Source organism: Larus michahellis, chromosome 5 (assembly GCF_964199755.1).
Source record: "Larus michahellis chromosome 5, bLarMic1.1, whole genome shotgun sequence".
NCBI lineage: Eukaryota > Metazoa > Chordata > Aves > Charadriiformes > Laridae > Larus > Larus michahellis.
Window position 1 is genome coordinate 32,783,639 of NC_133900.1, and position 16,618 is coordinate 32,800,256.

Here is a 16,618-nt window from a genome sequence, read left to right on the forward strand (position 1 = left end):
ACAGTTTTTTCACACTGTATTTTTACCTGTTTTAATTATGCTTTGACTAGAAGTGTGTCGGCATTTTCAGGAAAGACAACAATCAGACCCTTTCATCCTATTGATAGTTTGATTTTTGCAGATTTCTGCACTCTTGTTTTTTTACAACACAGAAGAATTTGGAATGTTTTTTATTCTCATAATACATTTTTTTTATGAGTTTTTCCTGCCTGTTTTTGTTTTTTTGAAAAACAATTCTTCCTGTTTTTTTTTTTTTATTTTCTTGTGACCAGCACTCACCCACCTCGTCCTATAAAATCTAAAGGAGATGGATCATGTCAGAGATCAGCTGAGCTGGGATGAGGTATATTCTTTCTTACTCTGCAACATTGTTGTAAATGTAAAACTTTTTTTTTTTTTTTCTTTTTAACACAGTCCCCGTGAAGACACTGCTTGAACGAGCAGAAAGGTATAAGTCATTTTAATCAGAGGACTTGTATGAGCAGCGATTACTTTTTTGGCATTGAAATATGAGCCTAACTTACCTAGAAGAAAATGTTCTGGCTCTGCACAGGCTTTGCTAGACTGTGCATTCAAAACAGATTTATTTCAGGACCGTTTCCTTCATAGTTCAGAACTGCCTTAGTGGGTGCTCATTTTTTTGAAATATACACCTGCCTTGATTACACACAGGGACAGAAATTTTTAGAAGGCAACCCTGGAGAGCAACGAGTGTTGGCTTAACTCTGCTCCTGGTGACAATTACAGAAATTATACCATTGATTTCAACGGGAACAGAATTAAGGCAACCATAAGTACTTCTGGAAATGTTACCCCACATTTTTAATCAATTCTATTTAACTATATCAGTTAATAAAAAACCCAGAAAGATAAATAATAATAATAATCAGGCTCTGTCTGCTTAAAAAAAGGGAAAATCCTTTAAAATCATGTAAAATAAACCTGCTTTTTTGTAAACAGGCAATACTGAGTAAGCAGGAATTCATGGTCCCATTTAGATGTTAATTGTACTTGAATATTTGAATGAGGATTGGTCATAGGCCTAAAACACCTAAATACTTTAAAATATATCCATAAATAATCATTCTTTATACATCATAATTGTTCTTGCTGCATGTCAAAACCACGGACTTCTGTATTCCCCAAGAAAGAAAAATGAGGGGTTATTTTTGCTTTTGGCATGAAAATGTAAAAATAAAGAACTAGCACCACCCTTAAGGGAGTGCCTGGAATACTACCAAATTGGTCGTTATTTGCCTTAGCTTTTTTTTTTTACAAAAGTCTTAAATATAGGTTAATATGTAAACACTGTGCACGCACTGAGAGCTTGATCCTGGCCTGTTGAAATCAATGGCAAATTTCCCATTAACTGCAGTAGTGCAAGATCGAGCTCCAAGTTAGTAGGGTACGTACAAGCCTAAGTCGTTGCGGGAGCCATGGATTCAGGAAAGCAAAAGCTCGGGTGCTCGTTTCAAAACCAGCTGCTGGAGGAATCAGACTTTGCGCCGAAAACCTTCCTGCACATGTTGGAGTTTTCTTGATGGAGAGGGAATTCATTGCCTGCCAACAGTTCTGCTTTCCCTCTCTTTGCAGTGTACCGTCTGCCAGAGGGGAGACTTTCATACTTGGTCACGTAACGCCTGTAAAGACACAACGTGGTGATCTGGCATTAGCAAATTTATGCAAAATCTGTACCCTCTATGTGAAGCTAGAGACAAACTCGTTACACTCAGAGGAGATTACACTTCCGCGATGCGTAGGTATAATCAGAAGGTGGTTTAGTATCTGGAGAATAACAGATACAGTTTTCTTAGGATTTCCTGGAGATCCTTGAGTTCTTTAATTCCTCTCAGGCTTACCATTTTTGGATCCGAAAAGCCTGAATGGAAATCTGGCACAGGCTCTGCAAATGTTATCGACCTTAGGTCTTAGCAAATAGGGATTAGGAGGGAGTAGTAAACTCAGCTTCTCATACGGCAATGCAGTTACTACTCTTTGGCTACTGGAAAGCATCTGTTTTACCTTATTGTGCAGTTGTTTAGTTTTCAGGAAAGTTGGTGCCTTAATAAAATATGACGGAACACGATGGTTGCAAAAGCTTAACACACCAGGTACTTTTGTTGACCCTAGTAAATGGCAGATGATGAAGAAAACTTTCCACTTCAGCTAGTTTATGGCTACGCACTTACTCTCTCAACAGTGTCATAGAGAACTACTGCTGGCAGAGTTTCAGGTCACCATCAGAACTGGTCGTACGCGAGGGGACCAGTGTCCTGCCACTTCAGTTAGTTAACTTGCAAGGCCAAATTAGAAAATTGGACTAAAATGCACATTCAGAGCACGTTGTGATCTTCAAATAGTCCTTTCTGAATCTCAGGAGTGAGGGACGGGGGAAAAGGGTTAGCGGAGAGATAGGTGTGTGTAACGGCCTGCGCTGCACCCGACCGTGCTAGGCTGAAATTTGGCCTTTGTTGTTAATCTCTTGTGGCTGGGAACACCAAAACTTCCAGATTCAGCAGCTGGCTGGAAGGACACCTCAGAAATTGTGTGCTCTTAGCTCTTACCTGAACGGAGACTCGACTCTGTCCATCTGCATGCAGACTAAAAATGGGTACTGTGAAAACTGCACTGTGGAGATGAAGTCTAATGCCGTTTCTACTTCCAAAGTGGTTTCCATACCAGTTTTTATAAAGAAGGAATCCACCTCTGTGTTACCAGCTATAAACATGGCTACCCTGCAAACAAATTCAGGCGTTACAATTAATACAACACACATTAAGAAAGAGGAAATTAAATTGCAAACAGTCCTACCACCTTTACATATAAACCGGCCTCAAAGGAGCCCGTTCTTCACGAGAAGGTATACAAATTCAGATGAGACCAGTGGGAACTGGTACTACCCAGGTGGAAAGGAATAGACAAGTACAAGTGTTCTCCCAAGCATGAAAGGTATTTAATTTTAACTCATCTGCAAGGTCTTTTATATTTAAATTCTTCTCATTGTGGCTACTGGGGCTCAGGAGCCTGAGCTCTCTACAGCTATAGCGCGCGCTGGGAGTATCTCACCGGTTCTTGACGTTGGTTTTGGATTCCCTGTACCACAGGCTGAACTCCATCCCTCCTGAGATGTCGATGGCCAGGCCGCCCAGGAACTCCGTGCTGGCCCTCGGCCCGGACTGCAGCTGAATCTCCTAGAGCCATCAGAAAGCACAGGTAACACCCCCGTTACTGACCGCAGACCTCAGTGGTTTCTTTACTCCCTTTTGTATTGTGATCATGCCACTGGTCATTTTGCACGAAGAAAAAGGAATAGGCGACTTTTCTGAAAGGGTGGACAAAACACCCCTGATGTACCTCGTTCCCTGGAAAATGGGATGAGGCTAAGGTGAGGTGCCTTGCATCCTTCCCCTCTCCTTTATGTGCCAGCTGGCGTAATTTCTGCAAGTATCACTGCAAGGAGTATCATGGCCTCTGTCCCCAGGAGCTACCACACAAGCCTCACGGAGGCTCTGCTGGCACTCCAGCTAAGTCAGATTAAACTCCTCGTTGGAGCCCCAGCGATGGTGCAGTGTGGTGTGGCTTCTTCAGTGCACCCGAAGGGTGCAAAGCAAAGCAAACCAAAGTGCTGCAAGCAGTCGTGCGGCGTGTAGTGGCTCCAAACCCACCGTACGGCAGGAATTACGTCTTCAGTGGCTGGGTGGCCAAACCCATAAACTAATGCACCTTAATTGCCATTGTGAATTTGCATTTAATGCATTTTCCATCAAGTGTGCTCATGGCTTCTTGAAACCTCTATGGCTGGACTGGAAACCCATTGCGTGGAGTCCGTTTCGGAAGTGATAATAGAGCTCAGGGTCATGGGAGCTCATTACTTTTAAGTTTTGACACACAGCCAAGATTTTAAGGTTCACTCAGCTTGGCAATCTAACTCACTTTATACAGTTGTCCTGCTTCTCTAAGAACTAGTGGATTAATTCACTGTTTTAAAAGAACCATTAATTTGGGAAAAGTTTATTTTGATCATATCCCTCACATACAGGACACTTCCTCCTCTATCCCAGCTGTTTTTTGCCCTCCCTCCAGGTTTCTGTGCCTGTGGTATTCTCAGCACCTGTAATGCTGCAGGCATTGGTAGGAAGTGTGAATACTCAATTTTCTCCCCCTTTTTGATGTCCAGGCACTTTAAATGTCTCTCTTCTCTTCCTAGCTATTCAGTAGCCCAGTGGTTCCAGCTAATGCCGTCCCAAGATTTAAGAAAGAAGCAAGCAGACACAGTCTGGCTTCCTAATCCCTATAGCAAGGAGCAACATTTGGGGAGGTTTTTATTCAGAGTATTAAAGGTTTCCTGAGTTCTCCTGCCGTAATTGAGGAGTTGGGTAATTACGGTGGCTGTATATGGTTACTTCACCTTTTAGGGTAAATAAACCATCTCTGAAACAACCTCTGGCAGAACCAAGTTGATAGTCAGTTGCTGCTGAAGTGGCCTTGAGATTTAATGTAAGAATGTAGCGGGCTGGCAGTGGCTTATAAATCTGGCACACCCACAGCAAGTGTGGTCATAATGTGCTCTGATTTCTTGTTTTCACACAAGTTAAAATCCTGGGTCAGAATTGTGGTGTTTCTGAAATCAAAGGGAGTTTTTCTACTGACTGCAATGGGGCAAGGAATACTCTCCTTGTCAGTCTGTTTAGGTGTAGAAATAAAGCTTGTTTTGCTTTATTTTACTTTGGTTTTAATTGGGCCTGAATTGGTGGGTAGCTGTTGATGAGCAAGGAGGTAACAGTATACATTCTGGCAGAGACATGTACACACAACCAGAGGAGCGGGTATTTTTAGATGCATTGTCAAATTGCACCTAATAATATTAGAGTAGGCTTGGTTTGCAATGGCTGCACAGTTTAAAGCTTTAAAGGCTACCTAGAATTAAGTCAGGTTTGTCACTGAAGCCAGCAGAGAAGCTAAGGAGCACTTGTCTTGCGTTTTACTAGCTCATCTATTTCCTTATTTAGAGCGCAGTCCTGTCCTGCGCCTCATGTGCAAATCCAATCCAGGCTGATGGGAGGTGTAAATCACAGGGACCCAGCCTCCTCAGGAGCAGTATTTTCCTTTCCCTTCCTATTTTAAGCTTTGTGTGTCATTTGCAGTGGAAAATGTGATCCAAAAGATCAGAATCGGTAGTTTGTTACTGTTTAAAATGCTGAAACATGCTACCTTTCAATAAAAAAACTCTCTTTATGTACTGTGCTGACAGTGCTACTGTAATGCAATGCAGAGATGGCTGAAACAGGCACTTCTTTGGGAACTGGCAATCTTCCACTGGGGTCTGGCTTTCAGATGGTTTCTCTGACCTATTAATGCAGTATTTAATTTCTCTGTGCTTTTGCCAGGTGTGTTGCCTAGGAGAAATATTAACACTACTGAACTTTAATGCAGGTGACTTAGGAGTCTCAAAAACAGTTTTATAAGAGCTGTTTATTTTATAGAGGGAATTATAACTTCTGGACGGTTATTCTTAGCCCTCAGACAACACTGTGAGAACTGGCAATGGCTGTAAAATACACTCTGATTTCAGTTTGTGGAGTTATATGAGAAAAGGTGTTACAGATGGTGGGCCAGAGTGTAAGCTTTAGAAGCAACACTAATAACTTGGAAGTCACCTCTCCAAAATGTGCCTGTTATGATTATTGCAGTTGTAAAGTTAAAGAAAGGAAGGTGTTTTCTGGGGGATGGGGGGGTGTGGGGGGGACGGACATGAATTATTTGGTAGATTTGATAGCACTTTGAGTACAAATCAGTTTTGGTCTTTCTGTGAAAAAATGATCCTTATAAACAGCAATAGGGGAGCAGAACTTTTCTAATATTTAAAAATCACTTTTCTCAAAATTAGGCTGCACCAATGCAAAAATTACCCAAATATTACATATGTTCTTTTCTGACAATTCAGTTGCCCCGTTTTTAAGTTCCAGTCTTGGCTTCCTTTTGATGTTTGATCTCAACTGCGCTGTCTGTATCTTATGTTTGGTTTTTGCCTGTTCTGAAATCACACTGCGGCCAGCTGTGGCACACTGAGTTTTGGTATGATAGAATGGGCACTCTTTCCCATGCCTGGTTTTCTTCTTTGAAAGAAGATAAATCCGCGTTTGACTTCTTTGTCTACAGTATCAATTTGTAAAGGGGCTTATGCTCTGGGCAAGGCTTGTCCATGCTGGCCAGGGAAAGTGGAGGTAGTACTCAACTGTCAAGAAACTAGATTAATTATGGCTCTCTTGCACTGTTTTTCCTCAGTTCCAGTGCTATGCCATTCACACTTCCATTCTGACAGTGTTTTCTGGTCATCACAGTTCAAGAACTTGACCGGTGAAAGGATTTCTAATGAAGCTTAACTGGGTTATGTGGAAGTGCCTAAACCATGTTGATGTTGCTGCTGAGCTGGTACACAGCTATAAAACCAGTCTTAGAAAGATGCAGTGTGTTTAAAATGCAGCTCAGCCTAAAGCTGTGTTCACAGTCCTTTAAAAAATGTTTGCCTTTGTGGGGTGTAGAGGTAAGAACAAATGCCTTTTTGGTTGTGAACACACGCTTTTGGTCGTGTCCACTGCTTGAGTCTCACAGAACTTAGGCAGCAACTGTGCTAGTGGCAACCCAAGAGAGAAAGCAAGGTGGGAGCCCATCTCATCACGCTGCTGCCCAGGCTTCCAGAGAGTCTGAAAATGTTACACCCCAGTACTGATAAAAATGGCACACAGTCCCAGCCCTGCTGTGCCCCAGACTTGTGAGCTTCTCCAAAGATGAGAGGAGAATCTGCTGGCCGACAGAGCTCTTGGGGTGCCCGGCCAGTTGATTCATCCAGGATATATATGGAGTTTGGTGCATGCACAGCAGTTTGAAATATTTAGTTCTGTAAACACCATGCTCATATGCCCAGGACTGGACATGATTATCTTTCTCACCTTTGCGGTCTGTTTGTTAAATAGGTCATGGTAAAGTTTTTGTCCATAATCTGCGTGTGAACTGTAAAGCATTGTTGGAATGAGCTTTAGTTTGCCAATTTGTGGACGACATGGGAAGCCCTCTAGACTTATAATACCGTTATAAAGGGGCTGAACTGGGTTCAGGATGGGGACAGCTGTCATGTGCAGGGGGTGTTTCTGTGTAATTTTGATCAGAGTGGATTTTCTCATCATCTGCTTTTGGTATTTTCTTTTGCCAAGAATTAAAGGGGAAAAGTAAAAAGTAAAGTTCTAGCTTGCAGATGTTTCACGAGCTGAGTGCTGCTGTTAAATCCACAAGTTCTAAGGAGATCCCTGCTTGGAAAGAACAAAAGTATCAAACCAAGTGCTGGCCCTGCACTTTCAGAGGGATGTCTAGATTTTTAGTCCTCCAATAATACATTATGTGGCTGGTTATGTTTCTACGTGAGTCTATATATAGACTATGTATAAAATTAACAGACCATTTGGGGTGACAGTTGCATAAAAATTGTGTAATCCTCATTTTAATTCTGGGTTTTGCTTAGCAATAGGCATTTGAAATTTGAACCTCTCAGCATTGTTCTTTGAAGATAGTTACGTGGGAAAGTTTGAGTACCAGTGATTCATTCATTCAGTACCTGACGGTTATTACCTAGTTGGATGTAAGGTCTCTGGACAACTTGTGAAGAGGAAAACTTAGGTGGTCACATGGGACAATACTGTATTACAAGTAACTGTGGGAGGGGAGGTCATAGCTGATAGCGATATGGGTTTTCTACAGGAAACTCAGTTGGATTTGCTTTTATTCAGTGCTACTTTGTTTTCTAGAATGGTATCTGTTCTCACCTTTGTTGTAGATTGCTTTTCATGCAATTTCATTCTGTTTTTTAATACCTATGGCTTTTCTATTGCTCTCATAGTGAGAGAAGCCTATGTAACATTGATCAGGTTTATCAGCATTTAAAAGAGAGAAAATAAGATGTCCTACAATAACAGTGTGGGAGAGGGAGCATCTGTGCTTAGGAGACAGAAAAAGAAGCAAACGGTGTGCTATTAGTACCTGTGAGTGATCTGTCAGGAGGATAAGTCCTTTCACCACGTTAATGGGATCTCCAGTTGCTGAGAGCATTTTAGACATTAAATCACCATAGCCTTGGAAAAATGTAACTGGCCTGAGTTGGACATCGAACAGAATGGCTGACATGCCGGCAAAGGAGTCCAGGTTTTCCTCGCCTTCATCAGGAGTTGCAGCTATTATGGACTCCAGACCTTGAGCTTCAATCACCACCTAGGAAGCAATAGTGATACAAAAGCAATGAAAAAACTCTGAGTGATCCAGGCTGTTAACAATCCTACACATTTTCTTAATGTCTAAGAGCCTAACTCTTATTTCTGTATTCTAGATGAAAAAGTATGAGGTTAAGACCTAAGGGAACTAGGTAGAGCATCTAGAAAAATGGAAAACAAAATAATCTCACTGCATGTTTTTTCCGTTTAGGTGTAGGCAGAATTCACCCACATGCAGCTCACAATCCTGAGCCTACTTTCAAACAAATATTCCTTTATCCATATGACTATTTTTCCACGGACATTTGGGAGGAAAACCCAAAGATGTTCCACTGCACAATTTTTGCCCTGCAGAAACTTAGGAGGAAGGTACTTGCCAACATTAAGAAGAGGCCAAAACAGTGGCATCTCATTTAAATCTCTTTGATTTGTACAGTTGATCTACTCCTTTTATTTCCATTCTATGTTATACCTGATTACAAAGCTTTTAATGATTACATCAGATAAACAGTATAGGCTTTAACCAGAGACGGAACTTGATATATGATACAGAATAAAACACTTGTCTTTCAGTTAGGGCAAATATGTACCTCATTGGCTGTTGTGGGTTTCTTTTTGCCCTGTTATTTGCTTGTTCTCTGCCCAGTGCAGCAAACCTTATGGTCCTAGGCACTAGGTGAATTGCTTTAGAAGCTGTTAAGAAGAGGACTACACACTGGCTTAGTTTTTATGCACAGTGTGGCAGTTACCTGGCTGGCATGAAGTTCAGCATTTCTGTCAAAAACATGGATGTTCATGTTACTTCTCCTTAAAATGCCAGAGCCTGAATAGAGGATGTCAAGGCTGTATGTGGATGATACATCAGGACCACCTTAATTAAAAGAGAAAGAAAGTACCTGTGACTAAACTAGTGGATTAATCAAATGTTTGGGAATACAAACAGGGTTAAAAGACAGTTTCATGGTTACATACGTGTAATATAGCCAGAATAGGCAGAGGAAGAGCCTGTCTTAGAGAAGCGATCATAGTTATAAGCACGCATGTCCTTCAGAACTTGCCGAATTGTTTTGCTGTGGTATTTCAAAACAAACAAACAAACACACAGAGACACAAAAATGTTATGGTACCAAATGTATTACTGTTCTGTAGAAATATGAAATTTGAGAGAGGGTGAATTTCCCAGTAGGAAAGAGGGTCTTCAAACCCCTCACATTTTCCGACTAAAAATCTGCCCTAACCCAGAGACTCTTCCAATTTCAGCTACTCCTTGCAGTCACAGGTAGAAAGGCAAGCGAAGGTCTTGCCTGAAAATTAATGGTGTTGAGAAGAAGAGATATTTTGATTATTTTCATTCTAGTGCTGTGATGTTTAAAATTTTTCTGGTTCATTGGTTCTTAAAATACAAAAGCAAGGCCCTACTGAGACCTTTAAGACTAACAGATGACATTTCTTACAGTAATGCAAGTTAGATGCCTAATTCTTATTTGTACCTCTGGAAATGTGAATAACTATTAATGTCATTGAGATGCAGAGGTTTATTCTGAAATATCAGTACTTAAAACTGGCACAAAAATCAGGAATCCTTTTATACTCTCCTTAATTTTTACAGTAGAAATTCATGAGAACCTGTGTGTTCTTTGGGTTTCTGCAAAGGAGTAAGGATGAGCTGTATTTATTTATACTGAACTTAATGTACCTAGAAGGCATTTCAAAATGAAGTATGTCTTGGATCATGGAGAGCATGTACTTGTTCATTTCCAGAGACAGTTCACCAATGGAGAGCAGGATGTTTTTCACTTCCATGTAGGATGGGTTACTGTTTAAGATAATAGCAGCTGCAGTGGTTCGCACTGTCTTTTCGTGGACTTTACGATTCTGGTGGTATATCCTGTTCATTGTTTCCTTCACCTGGTCAGGAAACAGATTGTTCAGTCAGTACTCACACAGATGGCTGGGCAAAGTACAGGTTGGAATCTTGTTTATAATATCAGCTTAAGCTAGCTCCATAACTAAGGCTAATACATAAGGATATATTTTCAGTACCCTGTTTTTCATGGTCCTTTTGGAATGTACAAGACATGTATAGGCTTAGTGACCACATGGGCAAGTGGGGCATCTGTTATGTTCTCTCTGTCACAGTCCAAATACAGTCTTCCACACTGATTTTCACAGCAGGGCTGTAAATAAGTAGGAGCACTAAGATCAAAATACTGTGTCTGCGTAAGATCAAGAGAGAGATTTACTTGACTGTTAAGGGAATATGTACTTTAAAAAAAACAAGAATCTTGCAATTTTAATTTTCTAGATAGTGCCTGTGGTGGCCTTGTGTCCCTGTGAAGGTTGAGACACATCTTTGTTACAGAGAAGTCCATGGAGAGTCCATGTAGCCCCACTGACAAAATGGCCTCTAGCATGTTCGTTGTAGAGCAGCACCCTGACAACCTCGGTCACAGCTGCCAGCAGTGGCTGTGAAATGGGATGCAGGGTAGTGCAGCAGAGGCAGGACCTCATGTTCTGCTATTTCATATGTCTTCTCTTACTCTTGGATGCTGCAAGGTAAGATGCAGCTGTTTTACCCTTCTCTTACTTCATACATTCTCCCTGGCTATGTGAAAGTACAAGAAAGAAGAGGGGTTACGCAGATGCCCAAGTGTTCCTAATGTCTTTCGTACATCACAGAGAATGAAGTGCTCTTCTGAAGGAAGCCCAGCCTGTCACCTTCCACGGCTGTGTGTGACTCTGAAGCCAAAGGCTGACTAGCACTGGCAGACTGGGAGCTGGGATTTGGCAAGCAGGAATCTATAGAGTTTTTTGGCTGGAATTGAAGTGTATATCATAGTTTCCTGGAGGTAGAAAACCCATATGTGGGGCATCTTTAAAAAGAGTGGGACTGACAAATGAACTGAATGTGTTAATTTATACTTGATGTTTAATGCAGTCTCTCGCACTTCTTTTATGGGCAGTATATTTTCTTACCTCTTTGGTGAGAAAAGAAGGATCGTATCTCTGTAAGGCAGTGGCAGCAAGATTGCTGATGGGCCCTTCTCCTGACTCAGCATATTTCAGAAGCACTGGAATCGCTTCGGGAAGGAGTGCATTCTTCAGTGCCAGCAAGTACATCCTCACGTTGTCATCTTTCTTAGCCTTCTCCAGTCTATTTAGAATCAGTCTTTTGGCTTCCACAACAGCCTAAAGAAAATCAACAGCATGTTTAAGTGGTGATCGTAAACTTACCTTTTTCCCTTGCAAAAGTAGGAGGCACAGGGCTGGGTTCTAGCGTGTTTTTGTTTGAAAGCATCGTTGCACAGGGTTAGCAAAGGTGTGATTTGTAAACTGTAAGTCAATGGCTTCCTTCAAGCATAGCCAAAGTAGCTATAGTCACAGTGACACCCGGTCCATAGATTTATCATTTGCTAGCTGCTCCTGCCCTGATTCAAGGACTTCACAGGTCTTACTCGTGGGGCCAACATGTCCCCACAAAAAAAGACAAGGGAAGTGTTCTTTAGTGCTCCATAACATAGTGCTATAAGAGTGCTTGGTAATCAGCAGAGGAAGGAAAAAGGGATTCCTAACAGCCATTCAGGTGCTCTGTGTCTTTTCAGCAGCATGCTGCAATCCCAAACAGCACAGACCCAGCAGGCTGCAGTGCCTTGTCTGATCAGCTTCATCCTCTATCACCAGCATCTACCCAGTCCATGGTCAAGGTGATAGCCTTCCTCCTGGGTTTTTGGGGCAGAGTTGAGTACTTGAACCGATTAATTTTCTTCACAGATCTGAAATAACCTAATGTGACTGCAAGTATTAAATAAATCTTGAATTCACCAGCGGTTCTCTGAGGAGATATGTTGTGGTTTAACTCCAGCTGGCAGTTAGGACCATGCAGCCGTGCATGCAGTTCTCCCCCTTCCCCTAGAAGGGCAGGGAGAAGAGGGAGAAAAGGAGGGGAAAGGGAAAAAACTCATGGACTGAGATAAAGACGGTTTAATAGAACAATAACAGAAAAGGAAAAATAACAATAATAATAATAATAGTGGTAAAAGAATATACAAGACACAAGTCACTCTTACCACCTGGTAAATTGCTGAATTGGCACCGTCCTGAGCAGTGATGGCAAGTACCCCCCCCCCCCCCCAGCTATCCCCATTTATATACTGAACATGTTTGTAGTATGGAATATTCCATTGGCAATTCCATCGTTCTATCTATGCTCCTTATCAGTTTCTATGGGAAGCTGAAAAAAGTCCTTGAAAAATACAAACATCACCTGGCAACAACTAAACCAATATGCATTATTGACATCCTTTCATAGCAAACCTGAAATACAGCAACAACTAGAAAAAAAATATTAACTATATCCCAGCTGAAACCAGGACAACATGCAAACCTTTTGGACAAGTGAGCAAAAGTACTGCTTCTGCTGACAGACTAGGCAGTGAGAAAAAGTTCTGTCAAACAAGGGCAAGCTGGGAGAAATCTACAGAAATGGGAAGAGACCAGATTAAAGCCCATAGCTGACAAAGTAGATGTCATTATTAAAAAAAAACAATAAATCATCCCTCTATCAAATATAGGAGTTATGGGCTTATTTTAAAACAGGGGGAATATGCTGCCTGTGTCTCTCGTGCTTTCCCAGTAACTTCAGCAGGGATCATTCGCATGTGTTGCAGACCAGAATTTGGCCAGCACTGAACAGCAGATACTCACTGGAAGCTTGCAGCCTTCTCTCTCGCACAGCTTTCTGATGAGCGCTCCCATGACAATGACAACAGTTTCTCTGATTTCTTCATTTGCGACATCACCCTTGAACGTATCCTGTTATGCAAAAGCAATGCTGTTAGTCTCTTTGTCTAAATATGCTGAAGCACAGTCTGCAGCAGGCTGAATACCCTCCCTCATTTCCTGTGAATATTAGGCAGCTATGACCACAATGTCCTGGGCTTAGGCTAAGCAGAGCACTGCTCTATAATTACATATAAAAACTGACTGCCATTTTCCCCTTGAGCTACATTCAGTGTCTCAAATGGTAGATTCATTTTGAAGCTATGTTTAAAAAAAAAAAGTATTAAATGGTTACAGGACTTTGATAAGGCAACAATCAAACAACCCTCAAATTGTTTTGCTAACATTCAGAATTATGTTTGTTTTCCAAGAAGTAGATACTGGTAACATTTTACAAAGCAAGTAGACTTTTGGTCTGGACCTATTAATTTTTGTTGTTGCCAGGCTATATGCTACTGGCACATTTAAAGGGAACCCTGGAAGGGATAAAGAAAAGAAAACTGGAAACAGCAACAGTCGTTTCTTGTTCCCTTCCCCTTTGACAGGGGTAAGGCTCAAGAATATTAACTCCATTGGATTTTTTTGTCCTTTGACTTACAGTTAAAGATTGCAGGAGCATTTCACTGGGGTGAGAAGCAAATCCACAGGCATACAGGAATCGCTCCTGCAGGGTAGAAGTGCTTGCATCCTTAAAGTTAAGAAACTCCAGTATGGCTTCCAGTGATTCTGGGGTCTGAGCAGAGGTTACAGCATCCACTACCTGCGGACTACAAAGAAGTGGAAATTAACATATCATTCTAAATACTGAAAAGGCTTCACTGTGTATAGAAAGAAAGAAGCTAATGTGCTGAAAGATCTCTTCATTTTAGGTAAGAGACAGATTTTTTTACCCTTGTTGGAAAAAACTGTCCCTGAATTCTTCTGCCACAAAATGGTACATGAACTCCAGAAATTATTCATAGCCATGGATAATAATATTTTAATTTTTGCAAATACAGGAATAAAAAGGTATTAAAAGCCAGAACTATCCAGAGTGTCTTAAAGTTTACAGGACAAGGTTGTAAATGAAAAAAAGTGTCTTATTTCTACATACACAATGGCAACTACAGAACAGGCTTCTACTCTCAGGTTTATCTCTATTGTTAACAACTGCTATAATTTACTAGAAAGATCCTGACTTTATGGTGGGACTCAGAAATGCTTTCTGTCTCCCAAGTCTAGGTGTTCATGCTGTTCATACCCAAACTGTAATAGTAGAACAACATCCAGAGATAACCCATCCCCTTCTTTGCTGTATTTCCATTTGAAGGCAAATGGGCAAGTGCTGCAAGTGTAGCAATTATACTACAAGAACAAACACAGGTTTTTTTAAAAAAATATGTTTCCTGTACACAGTACTGGATTCTGGTTTTGCATTGCTAGGACATCACCAGTAGAACTGAATATGTGTGCGTGCAATTTGCTCTTCTGCAGTTTTAAATAACTTAAACCTTTTGAAAGCTTCTTCATGATGACTTACAGAAGTTCTTTATTTTCACTTCTAATAATCTGCAGTATCTCTTCTTTTGTAGCTTTTCTGATGTTCTGAATGAAGGACAAAAAGCTTCTTGCTGCTTCAGCGTTGGAGAGTTTTTCAGGATACATATATTCTCTGATGCTCTGCCAATGTTCAGAAAGCTGCAAAATAATTCACATTATGTCAAGTCTCTCAGCTGTGGCTTCAGTTCTCAAAATCAGACTTACTAAATGCAGATATGTGGGCCAGCAATTGCTCAAATTAGCTGAAATCTTGTAGATTGCTGATCTTTTAGCTAAGTATTATTTAATTTATTATCTCCCAGCACAAGTATCTTTGAAACCTTTCTATAGCTCTCTCTCATCCAACACCTTAGTATTTTCCTGATAATGTACATTGCCTTAGGTGCAATATATTTTGGAACAAAACACGATTATTTACACTGTAGCTGGAATAAGGTGAATTCTCTTCTCTTGCAAATTTACTGTGCTTTCTGGTGAATACAATGTTTACCTTCTGTTTCCATTTTTTCCTAAGTCATTTTTTTTTAAAGTGGGAGATGCATAATAGCTAATTCACAAAGCAATCGTATTTTCTTAGAAGATGGTAATTTTGTAAGTGGTTAGTGTGGAACGGGAGCAAATGTCCCACAGGTAATTCCCGTTTCTTATTCATAAACCTGCATAAGATGGGGAGGGATTTATGCTTATTGTATAAAATGATAGTTAAGATGGTGTTAGAACAGGTATCAGCCCCTTCGTATGTTGTTGCTGTATTTCATCCACACTCCATATTTTTTACTTGAACGAGCCAACATGGTACCAAAGCACCTATATCTGTCCTTTCAGATACACTCCCATAAGAAGCTGGTGCAGGTATTTCGACCTTTCCTCTCTCACTTGCCTTTGCCTCTGTTATCTCAAATTATCAGGTTAGATTATTATTATCTCAAAGTATTGGTGAAAACTCAGCTGTTTTTTGCAGCAGTGTTTACTGCAGTTTTCCCAAGTGCGAAATAACACTATCGCCCATTTGACCTTTACTAAAATACTTCCCCTCTTCATGGGTTTTGTATTAGGCAATAACACTTGAACCTGCCGGCAAATAGAAATATCATTCAGAAGTACAGAGTGCAACTTCCATCAACTGTAACAAACAATAATTAGGCAACAATGATTGAGACATAGGATATTTCCTGAGGATTAATGACCAGCTGGGAGGAGCTCATGTTCTGAGGCACAGATGGGTCTGTTAACCTCAACTGGTGATTAGTGCTTAGCGCCAAGGTCAGTGTGGCTATTATAAGCTGAAACTAGATAAACATATGGGGCACTTTCTATTCCCCCTGTTGAAGTTGCACCATAGCCTGGCAAAAAAATCCCTAACCTGTATTTTCTTCTGTGCAGAGCCCAGCTGTGTGGGCTGCTGTCGGCTCAGCCCATCCCCCAGAGATGAGCAAGGTGGGAGATGTGAGCTGGAGCCATCTCAAGCAAAAGCGAGTTGAGATCAAGTCTTCCTCTTTGTGTGGGGTGCTCTAGCCATTCAACTGCTACAAGGAGCAGCTGCCATCTCCTGCAGTGACCATGACTTTAAAACCCAGCATTTACAGTTGACATTTGTGAGGGGCCTCATTCTCCTGATGTGAATGCCAGGCAGCTTGAATACCCCAAGGATTCAGGCATAGATGCATGCACTTCAACATGGCAACTCAGCCAACCTTGGACACGAACCTCTGTCTCTCCGATAGAAATCGGACCAGAGATCTTGCGGGCGCTCTAGGAAAACCGAAGACAAACCAAGAGGTCCTAAAACTGAGCAGGACTTGGTTTTGAATGCCAGTGCCTGACAGCTGCCTTACCAACCTACAAAGGTTGGTTGCATGAGACAGAACAAAACCACCTCAATTTGGGAAGGGGCAAGCATCCATTTCTGTAGGAAACATGAGCATCAAAAAACATAAGAATCATGAGCTCTTCTGAAAAGAGCATGGTTTATGACATCTAAACACAGAAATCTAGGCCTAGATTTAAATGTAAGTAAGTGGTGGCCATAACCTCACAGAAGC

At 41.2% G+C, this 16,618-nt stretch overlaps 1 protein-coding gene across 1 annotated transcript in view; it reads right to left on the reverse strand.

The window, feature by feature from the left end:
* MTTP (microsomal triglyceride transfer protein) overlaps positions 1 to 16,618 on the reverse strand; it is a 28,774-nt gene continuing 12,156 nt past the window's right edge. The window contains exons 8-18 of the mRNA XM_074588768.1: positions 14,557 to 14,714; positions 13,636 to 13,804; positions 12,963 to 13,070; positions 11,235 to 11,447; positions 9,955 to 10,166; positions 9,231 to 9,328; positions 9,008 to 9,129; positions 8,032 to 8,259; positions 3,067 to 3,191; positions 2,565 to 2,735; positions 1 to 1,640 (exon numbers count right to left, since the gene is read on the reverse strand). Of these exons, the coding sequence (XP_074444869.1) occupies positions 1,472 to 1,640; positions 2,565 to 2,735; positions 3,067 to 3,191; positions 8,032 to 8,259; positions 9,008 to 9,129; positions 9,231 to 9,328; positions 9,955 to 10,166; positions 11,235 to 11,447; positions 12,963 to 13,070; positions 13,636 to 13,804; positions 14,557 to 14,714 (1,773 nt within the window). The 3' untranslated portion in view covers positions 1 to 1,471. The remainder of the gene's footprint in view (positions 1,641 to 2,564; positions 2,736 to 3,066; positions 3,192 to 8,031; positions 8,260 to 9,007; positions 9,130 to 9,230; positions 9,329 to 9,954; positions 10,167 to 11,234; positions 11,448 to 12,962; positions 13,071 to 13,635; positions 13,805 to 14,556; positions 14,715 to 16,618) is intronic.